General features: G+C 48.3%; 1 protein-coding gene and 1 long non-coding RNA gene across 2 annotated transcripts in view; both read right to left on the bottom strand.

Moving 5' to 3' along the window:
- Positions 1-213: 213 nt before the first annotated feature.
- On the bottom strand, positions 214-8,181 carry LOC133342984 (uncharacterized). The gene is made up of 2 exons (XR_009755208.1): positions 4,369-8,181; positions 214-4,254 (listed from the first exon to the last, which is right to left on the bottom strand). It is a non-coding gene; the product is annotated as an uncharacterized LOC133342984 (long non-coding RNA).
- A 9,616-nt stretch (positions 8,182-17,797) lies between these two features.
- Positions 17,798-22,142, bottom strand: part of LOC133342047 (diacylglycerol lipase-alpha-like) — a 73,467-nt gene continuing 69,122 nt past the window's right edge. The window contains exons 16-19 of the mRNA XM_061550947.1: positions 21,766-21,959; positions 21,215-21,344; positions 20,880-21,019; positions 17,798-19,243 (exon numbers count right to left, since the gene is read on the bottom strand). Coding sequence (XP_061406931.1) covers positions 18,238-19,243; positions 20,880-21,019; positions 21,215-21,344; positions 21,766-21,959 — 1,470 coding nt within the window. The 3' untranslated portion in view covers positions 17,798-18,237. The remainder of the gene's footprint in view (positions 19,244-20,879; positions 21,020-21,214; positions 21,345-21,765; positions 21,960-22,142) is intronic.

Here is a 22,142-nt window from a genome sequence, read left to right as displayed (position 1 = left end):
CACGCCGATCCCATTTCTCCAACACCACTCAAGCACGGAGTTTACTCCCACAATGTGTTATTGGGGTTTTTTTTTTGTTGCAGAAGTTTACTAAATTCCCCATTGCGTTGTCGTCAGGATATTGTTTTGGATTTATTTTTGGGACAACATCCTGGCAGACGGGTCTTTAAAATAAAAAACGCATTTAATGAAAAAAAAAGAAAACCGAATCGGTGCATGTAGGTTTATTTTTATTCAATATGAAAAAAATCAAAGCACTTCTAAAGTATTGTCAAATGGCAAAAAACAACGTTTAACAAACCAACGATGTACACGACTTTAATGGACACGGAACTTTTTTTTTCTAGCCATTTTTTTTTGGTTTGAAATTCTACGAAATCCAACTTTTGATTACTCACGGTCATAAACGAATTTAGTGACTTTTGTGTAAAACGGTAAATTTATCATTTTAGCGACATTCTAATAATAGTTGGTCACGTACAACTTCACTGGACTAATCTCTATTTTGTGCCAACAGTACCTACGTTTATAGAAGTTATGCATTTACGTAGCTACTCATTACTCAGAATAGACTGTATACCAGGTCATTTCAAATAATGGTAACGTTTTCTCTGTAATCAGGATTACACGCTGCATACACATGCTTATGGATCATCTTGTCCATGCCGTGAAAACATGGTACGCAGAGTAACGTTTCTTGTCACCAGGCTTTAAACCACACGTGTTGTTTACATCGACTTCCAGGGTACACGTTGGGCTGACACGTGCTTGACATCTTCACCTATCTGTGGGCTTTTCAATGGGCACACGCAACACTTGTTGAGATATGGCTCGTTTTACGGAGCCGAATGTAAGATGCGATGGATGGGCTTGGTCTTCCCGTGTGTGCTCATTTAAAGTGTGTACATTTCCATTCTGTCACCCCTGTCTTTTCTCCCCATTCTTAAGAATTTTGGGGCTTTAATTCTGATCGTCTAACTTTTATTTTTTTTTACCACCTGTGAATCTTCCGCCGGAAAATGCCACACGTGTAACGCGCAGCATTCCAGGGTGCCACTTCCTAAAACACGCAGATCTACGGTGTGCCCAAGTACCATGCAATGGCAATTCACGGTAGCCTTGATAAAGCGGCTCCATCGGGCGATCAGTCTGAAAACACTTTTCAATGTCCAGTCCACAGTAGGGGAAGGGGGGGGGGTTACAAACAATAGTGTGCAATTCACAACGGTAAAATTCCACTCCACCTATAATGCAACTGATGGAAAACCAAATTAGTAAATTGGTGGATTAAGAGGGGGTCCATGGGATGTGTGATAATACGTCATGCATGCTTGTGAAAGAATGGGAGAATTACTGGGTTTTAAAGTGAGCGCAAGATGCACGGGCACGCGTGTCTTGCGAATGTGCAAAGACGTCGAAAGGCAAGCCAAGCCCAGAGTAGTGAGACATCTTTTTGGGTGCGTTTGAAATACTTCGCTAATTTTAAGGCCAGCAATTCTGTATTCTTGGATTATATGTGAAGTTAATTTAATCTATTACAATTAGCATACATTCATTCAACATGATGTGGCTCTATTACTTAGTACAGGTCGATATATTTTAATGTTTTGTATGAGCTATTACCATTAATGCCTTCTTATACTAAACAACATGACTCCCTCTGCAGCCTCAATGTCACAAGCAGTTTCACAGATGACATAAATTATAAAGCGAAGTCACTCATCAAAAACTCTGCTGATGGAAATCCTGAACTTTACATAAGAAACCCCACTGTACAATTGTAAAAAAGAAAAACGTGGTAAAAATCACAAGTAAAATATTCAAACTAAATTAAAATAGTTTCAGGCTGAAAATACTCCACCACGAATGAATTACCGAACGTTGCCTTATAAGCAAAGCGTACCTAATAAACCGACAATCTGGACGATTGCCAATTTTTCTGAGCAGAAAAAGAGAGTTGGCGGAAGATTATAATTGACATTAAGAGACCGACTAACTTTTTTTTTCATTTAAATTCAAAATATATTGTAAAAAAAAACCGACAGTTTTCACATTCTCCAAAATGAGCAAACAGGTCACCCAAAAAGTTCCACGAGCAAATACCGTAACATTTCCAAAATTGTCCATTAAAAAAACGAAAAAAAAATGTCTAATATACCTAAAACGGCGATGTAAGTGCATTCTGGAAGATACATTAATGAAATTGGCATGTAAACAACTCATATTTGTGAAAGCAGATGGGGGGGGGTGGCAGGGCAGGGCAGGGGGGGGTCTCACAAAGCATCGCAAAGTTCACACCACCCAAGCAGAGGAGTCTAATCGAGACGACGTTTCTCTCCTTGTGGTCCTCGATGGGGGGAGTCGATTGGATCTTTCGAGCGTTGGTCAAAAAGCCATCGGCTAGAAAGGGTGCATCGTTTCTGGCCCGACACTCTCACAAAGTGTCTACAGGCCAACCAACGCCAAGTTTAATATATATACTGTACACTTGTACATATACACATGCAATCATATATTCTATAACGCAATAAAAATAGAATAATGCCAACGGATTTTGCTTAAGCAAGCGGATATATTTACAACGGCATGCATACCCAGAATTAAAATATTGGGATTTGTTTGACGAGTGGCTATTTATTTGTTACAACTTCTCATCTCGTTAAGCTATTACCTGGCTGTAAAAGTCATGCAAGTCGAGAGGAAGTGCTTGTCTACCCCGAACGCGGTGGCTAGGAGATGTTAACTACCTCGCCTGGTATGCAGGTGGTCGTGGGATCGATGCCGACCCTGACGCCTGCTGTATATTTGGAGTTTGCGTGTCTCTATCATCATCATCACGGTGGCTAGGAGATGTTAATTACCTCGCCTGGTATGCAGGTGGTCATGGGATCGATGCCGACCCTGACGCCTGCTGCTGTATATTTGGAGTTTGCGTGTCTCTATCATCATCATCATCACCACGGTGGCTAGGAGATGTTAACTACCTCGCCTGGTTTGCAGGTGGTCGTGGGATCGATGCCGACCCTGACGCCTGCTGTATATTTGGAGTTTGCGTGTCTCTATCATCATAATCATCATCACCACGGTGGCTAGATGTTAACTACCTCGCCTGGTATGCAGGTGGTCGTGGGATCGATGCCGACCCTGACGCCTGCTGTATATTTGGAGTTTGCGTGTCTCTATCATCATCATCACGGTGGCTAGGAGATGTTAATTACCTCGCCTGGTATGCAGTTGGTCATGGGATCGATGCCGACCCTGACGCCTGCTGCTGTATATTTGGAGTTTGCGTGTCTCTATCATCATCATCACCACGGTGGCTAGGAGATGTTAACTACCTCGCCTGGTTTGCAGGTGGTCGTGGGATCGATGCCGACCCTGACGCCTGCTGTATATTTGGAGTTTGCGTGTCTCTATCATCATCATCACCACGGTGGCTAGGAGATGTTAACTACCTCGCCTGGTATGCAGGTTGTCGTGGGTCGATGCCGACTCTGACGCCTGCTGTATATTTGGAGTTTGCGTGTCTCTATCATAATCATCATCACCACGGTGGCTAGGAGATGTTAACTACCTGGCCTGGTATGCAGGTGGTCGTGGGATCGATGACGATCCTGACGCCTGCTGTATATTTGGAGTTTGCCTGTCTCTATCATCATCACCACGGTGGCTAGGAGATGTTAACTACCTCGCCTGGTATGCAGGTGGTCGTGGGATCGATGCCGACCCTGACGCCTGCTGTATATTTGGAGTTTGCGTGTCTCTATCATCATCACCACGGTGGCTAGGAGATGTTAACTACCTCGCCTGATATGCATGTGGTCGTGAGATCGATGGACAGAAACGCCTGCTGTATATTTGGAGTTTGCGTGTCTCTATCATCATCACCACGGTGGCTAGGAGATGTTAACTACCTCGCCTGGTATGCAGGTGGTCGTGGGATCGATGACGATCCTGACGCCTGCTGTATATTTGGAGTTTGCGTGTCTCTATCATCATCACCACGGTGGCTAGGAGATGTTAACTACCTCGCCTGATATGCATGTGGTCGTGAGATCGATGGACAGAAACGCCTGCTGTATATTTGGAGTTTGCGTGTCTCTATCATCATCACCACGGTGGCTAGGAGATGTTAACTACCTCGCCTGGTATGCAGGTGGTCATGGGATCGATGACGATCCTGACGCCTGCTGTATATTTGGAGTTTGCGTGTCTCTATCATCATCACCACGGTGGCTAGGAGATGTTAACTACCTCGCCTGGTATGCAGGTGGTCGTGGGATCGATGACGATCCTGACGCCTGCTGTATATTTGGAGTTTGCCTGTCTCTATCATCATCACCACAGTGGCTAGGAGATGTTAACTACCTCGCCTGATATGCATGTGGTCGTGAGATCGATGGACAGAAACGCCTGCTGTATATTTGGAGTTTGCGTGTCTCTATCATCATCACCACGGTGGCTAGGAGATGTTAACTACCTCGCCTGGTATGCAGGTGGTCGTGGGATCGATGACGATCCTGACGCCTGCTGTATATTTGGAGTTTGCGTGTCTCTATCATCATCACCACGGTGGCTAGGGGATGTTAACTACCTCGCCTGGTATGCAGGTGGTCGTGGGATCAATGACGATCCTGACGCCTGCTGTATATTTGGAGTTTGCGTGTCTCTATCATCATCACCACGGTGGCTAGGAGATGTTAACTACCTCGCCTGATATGCATGTGGTCGTGAGATCGATGGACAGAAACGCCTGCTGTATATTTGGAGTTTGCGTGTCTCTATCATCATCACCACGGTGGCTAGGAGATGTTAACTACCTCGCCTGGTATGCAGGTGGTCGTGGGATCGATGACGATCCTGACGCCTGCTGTATATTTGGAGTTTGCGTGTCTCTATCATCATCACCACGGTGGCTAGGAGATGTTAACTACCTCGCCTGATATGCATGTGGTCGTGAGATCGATGGACAGAAACGCCTGCTGTATATTTGGAGTTTGCGTGTCTCTATCATCATCACCACGGTGGCTAGGAGATGTTAACTACCTCGCCTGGTATGCAGGTGGTCGTGGGATCGATGACGATCCTGACGCCTGCTGTATATTTGGAGTTTGCGTGTCTCTATCATCATCACCACGGTGGCTAGGAGATGTTAACTACCTCGCCTGGTATGCAGGTGGTCGTGGGATCGATGACGATCCTGACGCCTGCTGTATATTTGGAGTTTGCGTGTCTCTATCATCATCACCACGGTGGCTAGGAGATGTTAACTACCTCGCCTGGTATGCAGGTGGTCGTGGGATCGATGACGATCCTGACGCCTGCTGTATATTTGGAGTTTGCGTGTCTCTATCATCATCACCACGGTGGCTAGGAGATGTTAACTACCTCGCCTGATATGCATGTGGTCGTGAGATCGATGGACAGAAATGCCTGCTGTATATTTGGAGTTTGCGTGTCTCTATCATCATCACCACGGTGGCTAGGAGATGTTAACTACCTCGCCTGGTATGCAGGTGGTCGTGGGATCGATGACGATCCTGACGCCTGCTGTATATTTGGAGTTTGCCTGTCTCTATCATCATCACCACGGTGGCTAGGAGATGTTAACTACCTCGCCTGATATGCATGTGGTCGTGAGATCGATGGACAGAAACGCCTGCTGTATATTTGGAGTTTGCGTGTCTCTCTCTCTCTACCCGCGGTCGCGTGGATTTTTCTCCGGGTCCCCCCGTCTTTTCCCTCAACATTTAGAAACAACATCACGCGTCTAGAGTATGCGGCTGCTAGAACTTTCCACACGATAAGCAAATTCGTTGAGCTATCATTTGTGATGGTCAGGTCGCTTCTGAAAAAGATGTGCATAACTCAATGGGCATTACCTGGTCAACAAAAGCACAGTTCGGTTTAGTTTTACAGTGCCCATATTAAAATATGGCATCACTCTGATCTCCATCACGCCTTCGTTACTCCAGGGAGCAGTGTGAAACACCGCAGGTTTGGTCCTTTGGGGCTGTGACACGACAACTGGCCCAAGTCGTGAGCTGCTACTGGCTTTAAACATGTCCCCAAGGTGGCTCTGCTGGAAAAGGTTATATACATCTGTCACCGACACTTCTGTCTTAGGAGCAAGAAGCCTAGGTCATTAAGGTAATACAGCTCAAAGGAGTCTCTCCTGGTGAAAGCAAAGGACAATGGTGATAACAATGCAGACCACTGTTGCGGTATATACATCAAAATCACTCCCGTCTGCTGGTGATGCTGTAAATGACACTCGTTGAGGTATGTGACCCGTGGATTAGACAATTTAAAGAATCAAAAGCTGCCCGTTGCTTGAACACAAGGCAATGTATGTATCTATAAGTGTGTTGAACTTTGTTCGCATCGTATGTAGCCAACCGTGCCAATCGGAGGTGCGGGGGAAGACAACTAACTAAAGACAAAAAGCATAGACTTAAAGCTTTCGTGACTGCAGGAATTCATATTCTTTGGTCTTTTGGTAAAGTCACGTAGATAGAAAGAAAATTTTAAAAAATCTCCTGATGACGACTGCTTGTGTTGCGATCGAAACGTCGTGATATTTTTATGATTTTGTATTAAATTTTCATTTTTATTATTTTATTGTTATTATTTTTTCTTCTATCTACGTGACTTTACCGAAAGACCCAAAGAACACAAAAAGCAGTTCTAAAGAAATGAGTTTTCAATCTCGATTTAAAAGTGCATAGCTCCAGTGCGTTTGATGGAACTTATTTAAGGATAGTCCAACATCAATGTCCATCGTAAGCGTAAAACATTTTACGCTAGGGGAGTAACGGCTGGATGAAGTCTAATCTGCACTTAAAAAAGAAAAATCACTAAAATGTTGATTAGGTGACTTTCAATTCAAAACCGTTGGTGAATAAAGTAATCCGACTGAGCGTCGCGCGAGACATTCCAATTTCTCCGAGGCAACACCGCAAGACGACATTTTCACCACGGCAAAGGAGATTTCGGTCATCGACATTTGGAAATTCCTCACCGTCGCCACCGGCAGATATAGACCCAGAGCGCTGGGCAGGTCAATGAACTGCTGAGATTTCTGGGTTATGATTCGAGGATCCGTTTCGCACGCAGTCGGCTTTCGCGACCAATATCATCCATAACACAGGTTTTTGGGGGTTAGATCGCGTAAATATGTGTCGTTAAACCCGCCACCACCCGACACAGCCAACTAGTAAGGGTTGTCACGTAAACAGAACGTGCTAATTCGTCACTAGTACAGCACACCGGTGTGTTGGAGAGCCAAGCCACAACATTTACAATCTGAGTATGACGTTTCGCCAGTAATTACAATGAGCTTCATCAGGCCACAGCCAGATATAGTTGTAATTAGTTGAAATCTCACTGCTGTAACTTGACATGTCTCGGTTACTTTTTTTTCTGTCTGTGTGATTCGCTTGCCTTTCCTATACTTTGCACTCCTATCGTTTTTTTTGCATCGTTTCTTGTTGTAACTCTCTGACCCCGTGCCCGTACTGGACATCTCGGTATGAATAAAGATTCTGATAATAATAAAAAAGGCTAGCCTGCCCCCCCCGCAACTTGCTGCCGCTGGCAGCGACCGCTAGCCCCGTGTTTCACGTTTAGCTGAGCGGCACGCATCTCATGTGCACAGAGGTCGCAAACGGGTTTTAATTCCTTACCCGTATCCGGCCGCACCAGGGTCGCAAACGGGTACTCGTACCCTACCCGATACCCGGCTACCCGTACCCGGCCGGGTACGGGTAGGGTACGAGTATCGGGTACCCGATTGCGACCTCTGGGATGAAGCCATGTTGCAGGCGCGGGTGGATTTATTCTAGGAAATTGAATTGTGAGAAGAGACAAGACGTTGGGAAATGAGTGACAAACGGTTACTCACCAGTGACTCACTGCCTACCCGTACCCGGCCGCACCAGGGTTGCAAACGGGTAGCCGGGTATCGGGTAGGGTACGGGTATCGGGTACCCGGTTGCGACCTCTGCACGTGCAGCATTGAGGCTGCGACAGAGCCACCGTGCAGCGCGCTCGACCACGGCTTTCCTTCGTTCACGGAAGCACAAGCTTCACGATCACGGGGTGGACTGGCAACGTCGATATACGGCCACGCGTATTTCGCGGCTGCGTGTCGTACAAGATGAGCGCTTTTCCGGAACCGGAACCACCACCACCGCACCCCCCCCCCCCCCCCCCGAACGTTTCCACTTAAATACCAGAAACAGTTTTGAACGATGATGTAGAAGATCGTGATGAAAGTGACAGTTCCCCTCCAAGGGATGTCACGATTCTTTTTTGGCAATTGAATACAAGTGCTATTTTTAAAACGCACAAAAGCGGGTGATTTTTTTTTTATTAACCCAACAGCGGGAATGATTTACGCATCGATAAAAAACCCCATCGGTTATTAATGAAATTAGCCTAAGTTAAAGAGACGAACAGGCAAAATAAATTTCCATAGTACGCTTGTTTTTTAAATCCTTTATATTAAGTTTGCTTGCTTGCTTGCTTACGACCGTGCAAATCTTTCGGTCGTTTTTTAACCCACTTCCCGTGATCCAATCGAGCTGACATTTTGCACACAGACTCGTTGTGCGTGACAATGTATTTTCGTGAAAATTTTTTCCAAAATTTTACACTCGTAGGTGGCAGCCATCTCAAGCCAGAGGACGAGAGGACTCTATCCGCCACGCATATAAATGATTTATAGTGAAAAACTTTGATTTTACGGGTTAATTTTTTTTATCTCTGTCGCAACAAGGGAATTGATCGCCGGGCCTTCAATCCTCCGCACCGGTGCGTGCGTGCATGCTTAAAGAACAAATAAATAATATTCAACGTCTGCAGCCCCCGCAATGCGGATCACGCAACTCTGACCCTTTTTACGTACATACACATCGTGACTCACCGTAAAAAAAAACGTGATTATATATTGTAAAACAAAAAAATTGACTCACGTTGTACAATTATTCAGAAACGTTTGATGTTACAGCCACACCATCACCACCAACCAACGCTTATCGTACCTCGCTGCATGTGCGACAATGGACTAAATATATATACAACCGAAATAAACATTTGACAAGTTTAAAAGCGTCATCGCTTAAAAACAATGTTTTTGAAAACAATTGTTTACTCCTATGGTATATATAGATATCTTTTGTAAATGTAAACAATTAAAAGCAAACAATAAAAAACACGTTTTGTATATACACAAGTCAGATTATAATCATTATAAATCAAGTCGTGGTCAGTGAAACCAACTCCCATAATATTTGTAAACTAAAGACGTTCATTTCTTTCTTTCTTTTCTTGCTATATATATTTAAAAAAACATTGAAAATAACAGGAAGCCTTAACTGCGTGATATGCCTCAGTAAAACGCAGGTGACCTCAAAATAGTGCGAACGATTCTGTTGTCCACAACGCCAGAGAGGAGAGAAATATGTCCACGGCTTTTGGGTGCGATATGGATCGGCGTCGCTGTCGGCGTGGATATGGTCGAGGTAACGCTGCCTTTTTGTGTTTAGTTTATTGTCCTTCCCCCGTACCTCCAATTAGCACGGCTGGCTACGTACGGTGCGAAAGAAGTTCAACGTACGTACAGGGCGAAGGGTCTGTCACGTGCAAAACTGGCTTTCCTTGCTATCAAGTTCTCCCCATGAACACCTCATACTCGGCAGATGCTTCCTGATTTTCATAAGAAAAAAAAATCACGTGAAAAATCGAGCCTAGATACAGCATTTCGTGCTAGTAGTTTCAGATTTCACAATATTATTGTTGATAACGGTTTTCTTTTTTGGGGGGGTTAGGTCACGTAAATGTAAAAGTGTCGTACACCCACCTCCACCCGCCACAGCCAATCCGTAAGGTTTGTCACGTGACCAAAACGAGACAATTGGTTACCGATTTAAAGCTTTCGTGACTGCAGGGATTCATATTCTTGGTTCTTTCGGTAAAGTCACGTAGAAGGGAAATAATAAAATAATACAAATATTAAACAATAAAATTCTCACAACGCTTCGACTGCAACACAAGCAATCATCAGCAGGTGTGAAATCCACAGCAAGAAATTTTGAAATAAAAACGCCACTTTTTGCAAAATTTCTTGCTGTGGATTTCACACCTGATGATGATTGCTTGTGTTGCAGTCGAAGCGTCGTGAGAATTTTATTGTTTTATATTTTTATTTTCTTATTTCCCTTCTACGTGACTTTACCGAAAGAACCATGCAGGGGCGGTTTCTTCATTAGGGCGATTGGGCGACGCACCACCAATGTCATTCAACCACAGAGTCACGCTAGCCGTCACTGTCAGCCTCTGGAAATAGTCCAATCAGCGTCATGTCACGTTCTGTGGAGTACCGCCTCTTTTGGGGCGATTTCACTACGGCTGAGAATCGCCCCGAGTGGCCCCATAGACTTACATTCAAAGATGTTTTTTTCGAACGGGGGCGCTCCAATGCATTCTCTATGGCTTCCGGGAGGGCATGCACTAACGTGCTTACGTCATCATACGTGCTAACATCATCCTACGTAAGCACGTTTCATCCAACAATATAATTTATCGCTACCTAGTGGAATCTTTAATAAAATAAACTTGAGTGGTTTGTTTTAATAGTGAGTATATAAACAAACAAGATGTATTGTAAGAGTCACTTTATTTTTCATTAATATTAAAGAAGTGAAGTTGCCTTTACATGCTTAAGCTGTTAATTTATTCATTGCATGGGTGGACCTTATCCTTATCAATCATCCAGACATTTGCCCCCCCTGAGAGATTTTGCAGGAGCCGCCACTGGAACCAAGAATATAATTGGTGACTGCTTCAGCACCGCCGGTGTGTTGCAGAGCAACCCATCAACACTTACGACTGAGCGCGACGTTTCGCTGGTGATTGCAGCCAGCGTCACCTTCAGATTGTTTCTAAAACACGACGTCCCTTCTGAACTTTTCCTAGAAAAACAAGTTGTGTCTAGTGGCATGGAGTGACACGAATGACGCGAGAATTATCAAATATCTGCAATATCCCTTTCAACATCCTAGAATCGAAAACCCTCGATATAATCCAATATTCGCCCCTAGCCCCCACATCCTCCCACACTAACAAGTCGTAATGTCTCATCTCCCTTTTATTCACTGTAGGGGAGGCATAATAAATGTATGAATGTTGAACTTCTTTCGCACCGTATGTAGCCAATCGTGCAAATCGGAAGTGCGGGGGAAGGACAACAAACGAAATACAAAAAGCAGCTCTAAAGAAATCAGTTTGTCAATATAGATGATTTAAAAATGCATAGCTCCGGTGGCTTCCTAGTATCGGAAGGAAGAGCGTGACAGACGTTCGCAGAAGCGCATCTGAAAGCGCGCGATGCAGCGACCGTCTTTGTCCGATGGCTTAGCCAAAAGCCGCTGCGAGGATGACCGGAGTTTGCGTGATGGTTTATGCTCCTGGACGAGAACAGCAAGAACACCATTGGTACCTCATTTGCCAGTAAAATATATGATAATTGTTTTTTTTACCCTTTTTATCTGGCATTTACACCATTGAGGTGCCAATGGTGTAAATGCTTACCCCGAGCTCTCATACTCTGATGGTGCATTGTCTTTGAGTTGTGCGCCTTTTGGCGTCATCTGGTCCAACCCATGTGAGACTAGGCTCTAAGGAAAGCTGTCTCGGGTGTGGACCAATCAACTTCAAGGACAGTGCATACATTATCAGAGTTGTGTTTTTTGTTTGCATTATGACTGCAGGTATTGTGGTCTATGCAAACATGACTCCTCGTAAAAAAAGGTGTCAGTTTTGTTGCCAGATAAAAGGGTAAAAAAAACCAATTATCATACGAGATCAGCCAGGTATTGATGGTTCAAAATGCCAGGCGGGGAGGGAATTCCCTTCGCTAACACTGAAGTCTCATCACTAAAGACCTCTGACCAAGGCCCTTTGAACAATGAGCATATTGCAGGGCACGTTTCCTATTGAGATAATATAGTGTGGATTAGCACGTCAACTAATTATGATAATTTAACGAGAAGGATTTCGAATTACCCTCATACACAAATATTGTCTTGTGCAATTATATTCAAATCCTGAGTGCAACATCACCACGAATGCGTTCAGCAAGTAGAGCGTATCCAATTTGTTATTTAGAGATTGGAACAGATCTGTAAACAATAGTTTCATTATCAAGAACAAGCAAAGGGGACGTACAAGGTAAGCAACAACAACAAGTTTGAAAATTACAAAATTTTGATCCGGTAAACTTTGAGAATACAATGAAAGTCAAAGATACGTGGTTGTAGTTTTTAGTTTGTTATCTGCGTCACTCTCTTTTCTACATATTGGGTTTGGGAGATGGCCCACCACCTTCTCGGTGTGGCCCACCCGTTACGCGTTTCCCCGTGACCTTAAAACACAACTGATACCGACACCTAGGCATTCATTCGAATCCTACATACGATCAGTTGAGCTAAATGCTGAGAATGCTCTTGTTAAGGGCCAGAAAGTGATCGGACGTGGTATTCGAACATACCAACTAAGTTAAAACGACACAACCTCTCTTTATCTCTCTGCTGAAGACCTCTCGTCTTGGCCAGCAGCAGATCTCAGAGGTCGCAACCGGGTACCCGATACCCGTACCCTACCCGATACCCAGCTACCCATACCCGGCCGGGTACGGGTCGCCGTTTGTGCGACCCTGGTGCGGCCGGGTACGGGTAGGCCGTGAGTCACCGGTGAGTAGCCGTTTGTCACTCATTTCGGGTAGGGTACGGGTAGGGAACGGCTACCCGTACCCGGCCGGGTACGGGTACGGGTACCCATTTGCGACCCTGGTGCGGCCAGGTACGGAATCAAAACCCGTTTGCGACCTCTGGCAGACCTCGACATTGGCATTTGGCTGCTGAACCGTACTGCTGCTGCTATCGTGCGCAAGCATAGAATATAATCTACAAATTCGGTTTGCTGCAGGAGTCGGTTGAATCTACAATGAGCACTATTATCTGCGGACCCGCCAAGGATCGACAAATATCGACAGAGCCGAAACACCAATTAATCGCAACTGGGAATTATTATTGTTTCCATCAACGAGGTCACACGGTCGTGATGACTTTACGGGACTGCCTCTTGCTGTTGGGAGGGGGTAAAGGGTTAGGATGACTGATTTGACGAGCGGTGGTGCACCCAGTGCCGGATTATCCGAGTAACAAAAGTAGCATATGCTACGGGCCCGCACTTTCAAGGGCCCCGCGCTAAATGCTTTCAAGCTATCAATTCCGGTTCAGTAATTTTGCACTTGCTCTATTACTATAGTACTATACCGCCTTCAACTTTTACGAACGACTGGGTGTGTAAGGTGAGCGATTTGTCGTATTATCTGGCTGTGTAGCGAATGGAAAAATACAATTACTTTACTATGCAAGTAAAAAATGTGTGTTTTAATATTTACGTGTTTTTTATTTTATTTCTGGCCCCTTTATAACACATGCTACAGGCCCCGCACTTGCTTCATCCGGCACTGGGTGCACAGACGTAACGCGACTCTCCCAACAAATGGCAAAAATGACGCGACAATTAAAAGAGATTTTAAACAAAAAAACACTTGTATAAATACGTGTAACATTTCATCCCACCCCCCGTTCAAAATGACGCAGTGTGTTTTAACCCCCACCTAACTTATATGACTCACCGCAAGGGGGTTTTCGAATTTTCGCAGCATAAACACGGTCGACGTACGTGTTCATATTTGCATAAAGCAGGCTGGAGCGACCGCTGTAAGAGTCTGATGTGAGTTGAGCGCAATTACATAACGGTGACATTTTACATCAAATGTAGATAGATGTGTGCGTACATAGATAGACGGCGCGTGTGGCTGTCTCTTGTGAATTGTAAAAATATATATGTACACGCAAGCGGGTCTTGAATCAATTCCGCTTACATAATTTAGACATTTGCAGTCGATTCAATATTTCATCCCGAGCTGGAAATACTCTCTACGGTTGGGTGTGCACGCACGCACGCACGCAAGTTCTTCCAACCCATCGGCAGAAATGGGTAACTCGACGCATAGTTTTTGAAGCGTGCGTCTACGCACTTTAACCCCTGCCCACAGCGCTCGCCCATCTCCACTACGGTCACAACCCCCCCCTTCTCCCGCACCGCCCCCCCACCCCCACGGCTGCTTCATTCAAAATAAGTAACGGCAAAATCGAGCTTCTCAGGTTTTTCTCTCCCGTAGCTAAACAAAACGTACACCGCAACTGATGTTGGCCAACAAAAACAATTTCCGATGCGAAAAAAATTTCTGCAAATGACTCAATGGGGATCACGCACGTAGCAACATCGCCCCCCCGCCGGCCCCTACTGCGACAAACTTGGCAGGACCCTCCTGAAAAAGAGTCTCGAGACTCAGTGAGGCTTTGCACGTCCGTACGTTGAACTTCTTTTGCACCACCGTACGTAGCCAACCGTGCTAATAGGAGGCGCGGCGGAAAGACGACGACAAAAATGTAAAAAAACAAAATGTGATTTTAGGCTGCACAGAGAATCATTGCCACCAAATCCACAATGCCTTGCAGATTCTCCTACTACAACCAGTCGTGGGAGTATAACCTGCAATAGCGTGCATTAGCCCTGCAGCGTGACCATTATGTAAAAGAAGGGACCATTTCAAAACTCAGGGGCGCCGGACAGACTAACCGACGATACGATCTACTTTTGTCTACGGCGCATTCCGCTCTCGCTCACACTCCCGACGACGCGCAAGAGGAGACGCTGAACAACAACAACAACAATAAAACGCCAATGGTGTTTCACATTGCACGAACATCATTGGACTTCGCACTAAGAATTTTGAAGGAGGGGGGGGGGGCTGGCTTTGGGGGGGGGAACTGACCATTTAGCGGGGAGAGTGGGGCGTTTGGGGGGAGGGCGACTGCCTTACATGCCCATCTGCCCAGCAGAGCGCAGACTTATATAGAGCAGCATCAAGTAGCAAGGTGCAGCAGATGTTAACTCCCTCGCCTGGCATGGAGGAAGTCGTGGGTTCGATCACAACCCTGACGCCTGCTGCTGTATATTTGGAGTTTGCATGGATTTTTACTCTGGTTTTCCCTCCACATTTAGAATCAACGCGCGTTTACAGCAATTGGCTGCTCTTAATTTCCACGCGATAAGCCAACTTCGTTGAGCTATCATTTGTGGCCAGGTCGCTTCTGAAAAAACGCTATAAAGCTCAGTGGGCCTTACCTGAAAAAAGAAAAAATAGTTTTTAAATAGTTTAGAGATAGGACTAATGCACCGGTTTCATCCTTTTGAAGAATCGTCGGTAAGGTTTACAGGCACTGCTTCCCTTCCGCCATGATAGTGTCGAAGGCCGGCACGTAGCCTGAACGTCGCTTCTTGAACCCGCGACGCGTGCATCGAATGGTGCGCGTGCGCCACAACGTACAAGGACGTATTGGTGGTACACCGGTGCAGCGTAGCAGACCGGTCCTCATAATAGAGTCTAAAATAAAATTAGCTTCACTGACATTTCTGTCTTCCGACTGCTTCGACATCACGACAACTGCTTGCGGCGACGCGCCCCACCCACCCTGCAAGGGTTGCGAATTGCGGGAAAATACCGTGCACCTGTGTAACCACCAAAACGTTTGAATGCTCCGTGGTGTACGCAACTGGGTTCACGTCACCCCCATCGAGCAACTGAAGAGGCGTGACCATTCACTGAAGGATGGCTATGCACGCTAACATCCCTTTTCGTCGATGAGAATCCTCAATCGCAAGACGTGCGAGCGGGTCGTGACCAAGTGCGCTTCCTCCCCACCTCCGTCGTCAAATCAGGCGGAGCGTGCTGCAGCCGGCCACCGGGAACCCAGCAACATCTCGAGGCAGTGCTGGTGGAGGTGAAATGAGTCGGACACCCCGGATACGAGGTGGCCTTAGGGAACCGGTTACAGTACGCGTGCACGTACGTTGAACTTCTTCCGCGCCTTGGTGTGTTCTTTTACCAACCCGGTCGGCCGAGTTTGATTCCCAGCTAACGGCTGACGTGGGCGGCGAGTCGTTACATGAACTGGTGGAGCCTACTAATCGCATATCTGCATTTCCCATAAATATGCTAAATTCTTCTTGATATGCAAATTCTTTTGTCAAGGCGCTCTTCGCCCCTCCATCCCAGCTTAAATAGTCGCTCCAAGCCTGGGGCTTGTCATTCAGACTCTGTCTCCTCGACAGACCTGTTCTCCGCCTGAGGACGGCTACTTGCGTTGTGGCCGAAACGTCGTGAGAATTATTTTATTATGTTTTATTTTTATTATTTTATTATTTCAATTCTACGTGACTTTACCGAAAGAACCAAGAAGATGGTGGAGCCTTGCGCGCGCGCACACACCCAACCCCTTCCATCCGCAACCGGCACTAAACAGCGCGGTGAATTGCGGTCAAGCGACCGCGGCCAACTTGGCGTGGGAAGGCCTTCATCCAGCCGTGGATTTGGCAAATCGGCCATGATAGATATATCTACGCAACGTGTGTGCGTGTGTGTGTGGCCCAAAAGTTGTTTTTCACATCTCGGGTCCCCCGAACCAACCGTTTTTTTTCGACGGTCATCAATGATTACAGGGATAAAAAATAAACTTAAGAGCATAACGGGAATATTTTTTTGGTTGTTTGTGTGTTTTTCTAGCCGCCGGAATGAGATGAGAAGAGAAGCAAATTGCAACTAGGATTTTTTTTCTCTCTCTCTCTATTTCAAGTGCCAGCCTCACCGTCACCCCCCCCCCCCCACCCCCCCCAACTCATGTTATCTGGTCTCAATATTACTCAATAAATTATTAGTCTATGGGCAATGTTAGCCTCGGGGCGATGTTAGTCCATCTCTCCAAGGGCCGCGTCCTTTCCCAAAGATGCCGGCGATCGTGGACTTCCGCTGGGCTCTGCCCGCGATATTACCCGAGAGCACTGGCATTGAGATTCACCTTGTCCGTAACAAGGACGAGATGAGCGTTGTCCCAGAAGACCCACTCATCCGTGGTGAAGCCAATGGATCGGGCGTAATGGGTGCGTCTGCGTACAATGGAGGCGTCTCGCTCTCGAGGGCCACACAAAGCTGTCATCCCACAGATTGCTGTGGACGGGAGAAAGCGGTTGCCTCTCAACGCCTCCAGGATATCGCAGGAAAGATCAAATGCGCTCCCGCAAGTGTTACTCGAATCCCAAGAAGTAATGGATAAAAGGAAGAGCTGATGTGCAGATGACATACATCGCTGATAAGCTACCCGCCCCCCCCCCAACCCCCACATATTAACAGGAGTGATGCGTACATTAGGTCGTCAAAAAAAAAACAGCCGGAATATTTCAGCATGTGAAATTTCGTCTTGGCCTTGATACATTTTTGTCCAGTTAATGGGGCTGGGGGAATCGTTATTTGCAAGGGAGGATACTTAAACGTTTTTTTTAGCTTAACGTGACTTTCTACAAGTGCCGGTGTCGTGATTTCGCTGAATTAAATTACGTTTGTCAGTGCATAGAGGATATAGTATGTACAAGACATGCGTGCATGCAATTGTGATGTTAACCCATTCCTTTCCTCGATTTGATTCCACTCTCACCGACATTGTGTTTGCGATAAATTTCCCACTTAAGTTCCACCGAATGCGGTGGTACTTCATAGAGGTCCACTTTCCCTCAGCACCCAAGAAGCTCGGGGCATAACCCCACCACAGTGGCAAGTTCCACAAAGTGGTACAACAAAAAAACAAAAACGAAGAGTGCAAACCCATCCCGAGCGAAAATGCATTTCAATTCAATTCTGTGTCCAAAGGCTGCAAAAGGGTCAGGTCGAGGCTAGGCCGCACGCTCGGGGTGCAGACGTTCACCCAATCAAGATCGCATCACGGCGCCACGCTTTGCACGACCCCCAGCTCGACCCGAGCGGCGACTTCGCGCCTCGTCTCAACGAAGCTTCGGGTCAAAGCCGAGCACCTCCGCTTTGCTGAAAGCGCACGCCCACCTTACCCGGGGCACGTCTACACCGCCTACACGAACAACCGCAATGAGTCTGAGTTTAACCAAAGACTATCACCGCCCCTCCTCCCGTGCCCTATTCGCCAATTTTGCTAAGTCTCCCCGGGGCTATCCTTTCCCATGGCGGTTTATTTTCCCGACTTGGCTCGCTCCGTTTACACTGCGGCGAGCGAGTGAAAAACGTCAAGAGGACCTCTAGATGGTGGAGACGTAGCAGTCTACCGGCTCACTGTCCCGGTGACAGTTGCCCGGTTTGGTGGCGATGAGATGCTCGTGGCTTGCCAAAAGCGTGGAGCTCGTCGTGCAGGCCTCGCTGGACGGACTCATCGGGCCCGACTGTGACACGGAGATGCCCGACGTCGTGATGGCCTCCGAGGAGGCCGCCTGGCTGCCGGTGCTCTTCGTTTTGACCTTGCCGCATTCGCTTATCTCCCGCTCGCTCACGGACTTCACCATTTCCTTCAGCTCGTCCAGGCTGTCCTCGAACGCCAGCCGGTACGTGTCCTGGAAGGAGCTGCTGCGGTTGTCCAAGTTGAACACGCTGTCGATAAAATCCGAGAACTGCCGCACGTCCGGGCTGGGCGCGCACACGCGCTCGCTGCTGCGCGAGCACGGCGCGCAGTTCACTTTGCCGTTCTCGTTCGCGAGGCCGCTCACCAGGTCCCCCTTCAGCGCCTCCACGCCCCCCTTGGGGGGCTGCACGTTGACCGGCACCGGCCGCCGCCGGTCGCCGCCGTCAGACGAGTCCCTCGCCGCGCCCGTCCCCCCGCCGCCTTCTTCGTCGCCGCCGTCGTAGTCGTCGTCGTAGCCGCCCCCCAGGGCCTCCGGAGACTTTCTCGAGACGGCGTCGTGGGGCGCGGCCTCGCTGCGCGAGCTCAGCGAGGGGTTCTCCTCGGGGATCACGGGGTCGACGTAGTAGCAGGGCGGCTCGTCGCGCTCCATCACCACGCGCAGGCTGGGCGAGCTGCGCACGCTGCGGAAGCCGGAGGAGCGCCGCGAGTCGAAGCTGCCGATGGAGTCGTTGTCCGAGAGGCTCTCGACGGTGGCGAGCGGCGCCCGCCGCTCGTTGAGCTCCGCGACGAGCTGTTCGCGCGTGTCCCTCAGCAGCTGATCGACGGCGGCGGCGGCGGCGCGACCCGATCCCACCTCGCGCTCCGCCGGGTGCGTGTACTCCCACGACAGCTCCGACTCCTTGTTGCTCCTGCAAGGCCGAGCGCAGCGCGTGGACGTGATCGTCGCGGGACAACCGTCGTCATCCTCGCCGCTGTGTTTGGCATAGTGATGATGAAAAAATATCTAACAAATATATAAAAACGGTGATTTCCTGCCTGAATGGGCAGTGCACGTACGTATGCTGAACTTCTTTCACGCCGTACGTGGCCAAAACGTGCTAATCGGAGATGCGACCGTGCTAATCGGAGCATTGAGGGCGCAGCTCGTCTTCTGTCCATAGCCTTGAGCAGACAGAGGTGGAAAATTCCGTGGTCGGCACGAGTTTATCCACAGGATAAATGTCCACCACAACATGATGCGAATATTTAATCGATCCCGGGGGGGATGATGGGGCTGAATCCACCCGCCCCCCCACCCAACGCGGGATATGAACTCACAATCTTCTGATTGGGTGCCGCTCACTCTCCTGCTGAGTCACCTGGCCGGCTATTTGATATATATATCAAGGTTTATCCACAACCTCAGCGTTGATCTCTAGGTGATGGGGGCAATACTGTCGCCCCACTGGAAGCTGCACTCCAAACTCTCTCGCTGTCCTTCCCCCGCACCTTCGATCAGCACGGTTGGCTCCGTACGGCGCGAAATAAGTTCAACGTGCATACATATTTCTCTGTGTGCCGATGTACATCTCTCTCTCTCTATGTATCTCTGTGATATCTGTCTCTACTTATATGGCTGTCTATATGTCTCTGGTTCTGTGTTTTATCTCTCTCTCAAATTTAGCATTCTCAGGAAGAACGTAATCCACCAGGTAGGGCGTTGACTGTTATGTTATCCGACTCTCTGTTGTATTACATTACATTTCTAAGTATACTAGATTTGTGTTTCTATTTAATTTATACTTGATGATGATTGCTTGTGTTGCAATCGAAATGTTGTATGCTAGTATTTAATTCATTATTTTGTCTTGATACGTCACTTTACCGAAAGAACCAAAGAGTAATTCCTGCTGTCACGAAAGCTCCAAATTAAGTATGTACATACATATGTAGTGTAATAGCGCCGGCTGGTGGACAGCAGCGGTAGCTGTGGTGAACAGGCAGCACACACGCCGGTGAGGGCGTGGGCACGGTGCGTGTGGCAGAGAGGAGGAACTAGGGCAAGGGTCACAGAGGACCCCATCTGGAGGCCGCTGGAACCTGCTGGCGGGTTCGAGAAGGAAGGCGTGGTCAGGGCGGAGCCAGGCCGCGCTGGGAGCATAAAAGGAGACGAGAGCGGGGGGCTCAGGGCTGCCGGTTCTGGGAGTGGACTCGTCTCGTCGTTGCTGTCGTCTTGTCGCTAAACGTCTCCGCTAGATATTGTGCTACAAGATAGTAGTTGGCTCTCTCAGTCGGCGCCGTCAGTGTTAGACGGCTGGTGTTGTGTCCAGGCCAGGCTGAGCTACTGTGGAGAGTGTGCGGACGAGACCGTGAAAGTTGCCAATGAAGAAAGTGCCTCCTAGAAACTCTGTCTCTGAATCGTTGACACTGCACATACACAGACTCACACAGAGACCCATAGTTTGTTGTCCTTCCCCCGCTCCTCCGATCGGCACGGTTGGCTCCGTACGGCGCGAGAGAAGTGCAACGTACGTACGTACAACACACGAAGCGGCGCGCGTTTACCTGAGGCTGAGATCGCTCTTGCGCTCCGCCGTGTTGTTCTGCACGAGGCAGGCATTGGGGTCCAGGTCCATGGTGGGGCTCACCATGATCTTGGCGGCTCCCAGCAGCGCCGTCTTGCCCTTGTTGTAGTTCTCCAGCACCTGGTTGTGCCGGCGGAAACAACCGCGCGGTGAACGCCGATCTCGTCGGAATGGAGCACGAAACCCACCACCCTCCCCCGCCCCGTCTTGCCGCGACGGCGCCGAAGCGTTACCGCTGGAAGGCCCGTTTGCGAAAGGAGCGTGGCAGCAACCGAGCGAGTGAACGCGCGGGCCCTGGGGTAGCGGCCGCGTTACCTTGTGCATGCCGTCCATGACCACGTGGGCCAGGTGCTCGTGCAGCATGGCCGGGGAGATCACCACCTCGTGGAAGCTCTTGTTGTCAGCCCACAGCGCGTGGTACGTGGGCTCCTCCTGTTTCCAGCAGCTGCACCAACCGGTGGACAGTGACAAAGATACACCCATAGAGCCTTTAACAAACTGTTGGGGCACGGGCTGCTAGCGAGGGTGGGGAGGCGGGGGGAAGGGAGGGCGGGGGCGACAGGGCGTGGATTCATCGTTACGTTCGCTGCAGAGAATGTAACGAGAGCCTCCCCCCCCCACACCCTCCACAACTTCCTGTATACCAGGCGAGGGAGTTAACATCTCGACACTCCATATCAGCAGCAGCAAGAATATTAACATTGACAGCAACTTCAACAGCAGCAGCAGCAAAGACAGCAACTTTAAAAGCGTATTGTAGTTGGGAAAAGTAAATAAAATGGGATGTAATTTTTTTTAAGTAGCAGAATTATTATTGCAGGGGTGGCCTCCAGTCCATGTCACGTTTCACATTTCGGTTGGCGTACCAGGTGTCAGGCGGGTGGTTGTGCACCACGTGGACGATGTTCCCCGGCGGGTACAGCGGGATGGAGGAGCACGGCGTGAGCGACATGTCGCTGTGGAAGCTGCCCAGCTTGTTGTTCACCATGTGGTTTGCCTCCGCCTCGGTGAGGAGCTCCGACTTCCGCAGGCATTTGGTGCCCCCCACGATGATCCTCCACTGCGGGGCGGGCAGGGGGGGGCGACGACGACAAGGAAGGAACGTACCCTCCGATTAGCACGGTTAGTTACGTACGGTGCGAGAGAAGTTCAACGTAGGCACATTAAACGAGGGCTTGGTTAGGATGGCGGCCACGAGGTGGATTTTTTTTTTTTTAACAACTCCGGCACTTGGCGTCCAGCT

Source organism: Lethenteron reissneri, chromosome 2, assembly GCF_015708825.2.
Source record: "Lethenteron reissneri isolate LAM-NWPU_2019-01 chromosome 2, ASM1570882v1, whole genome shotgun sequence".
NCBI classification, from domain to species: Eukaryota; Metazoa; Chordata; class Hyperoartia; order Petromyzontiformes; family Petromyzontidae; genus Lethenteron; species Lethenteron reissneri.
The sequence above is the reverse complement of the archived record's forward strand: the minus strand, read 5'-3'. Positions and strand labels throughout refer to the sequence as shown.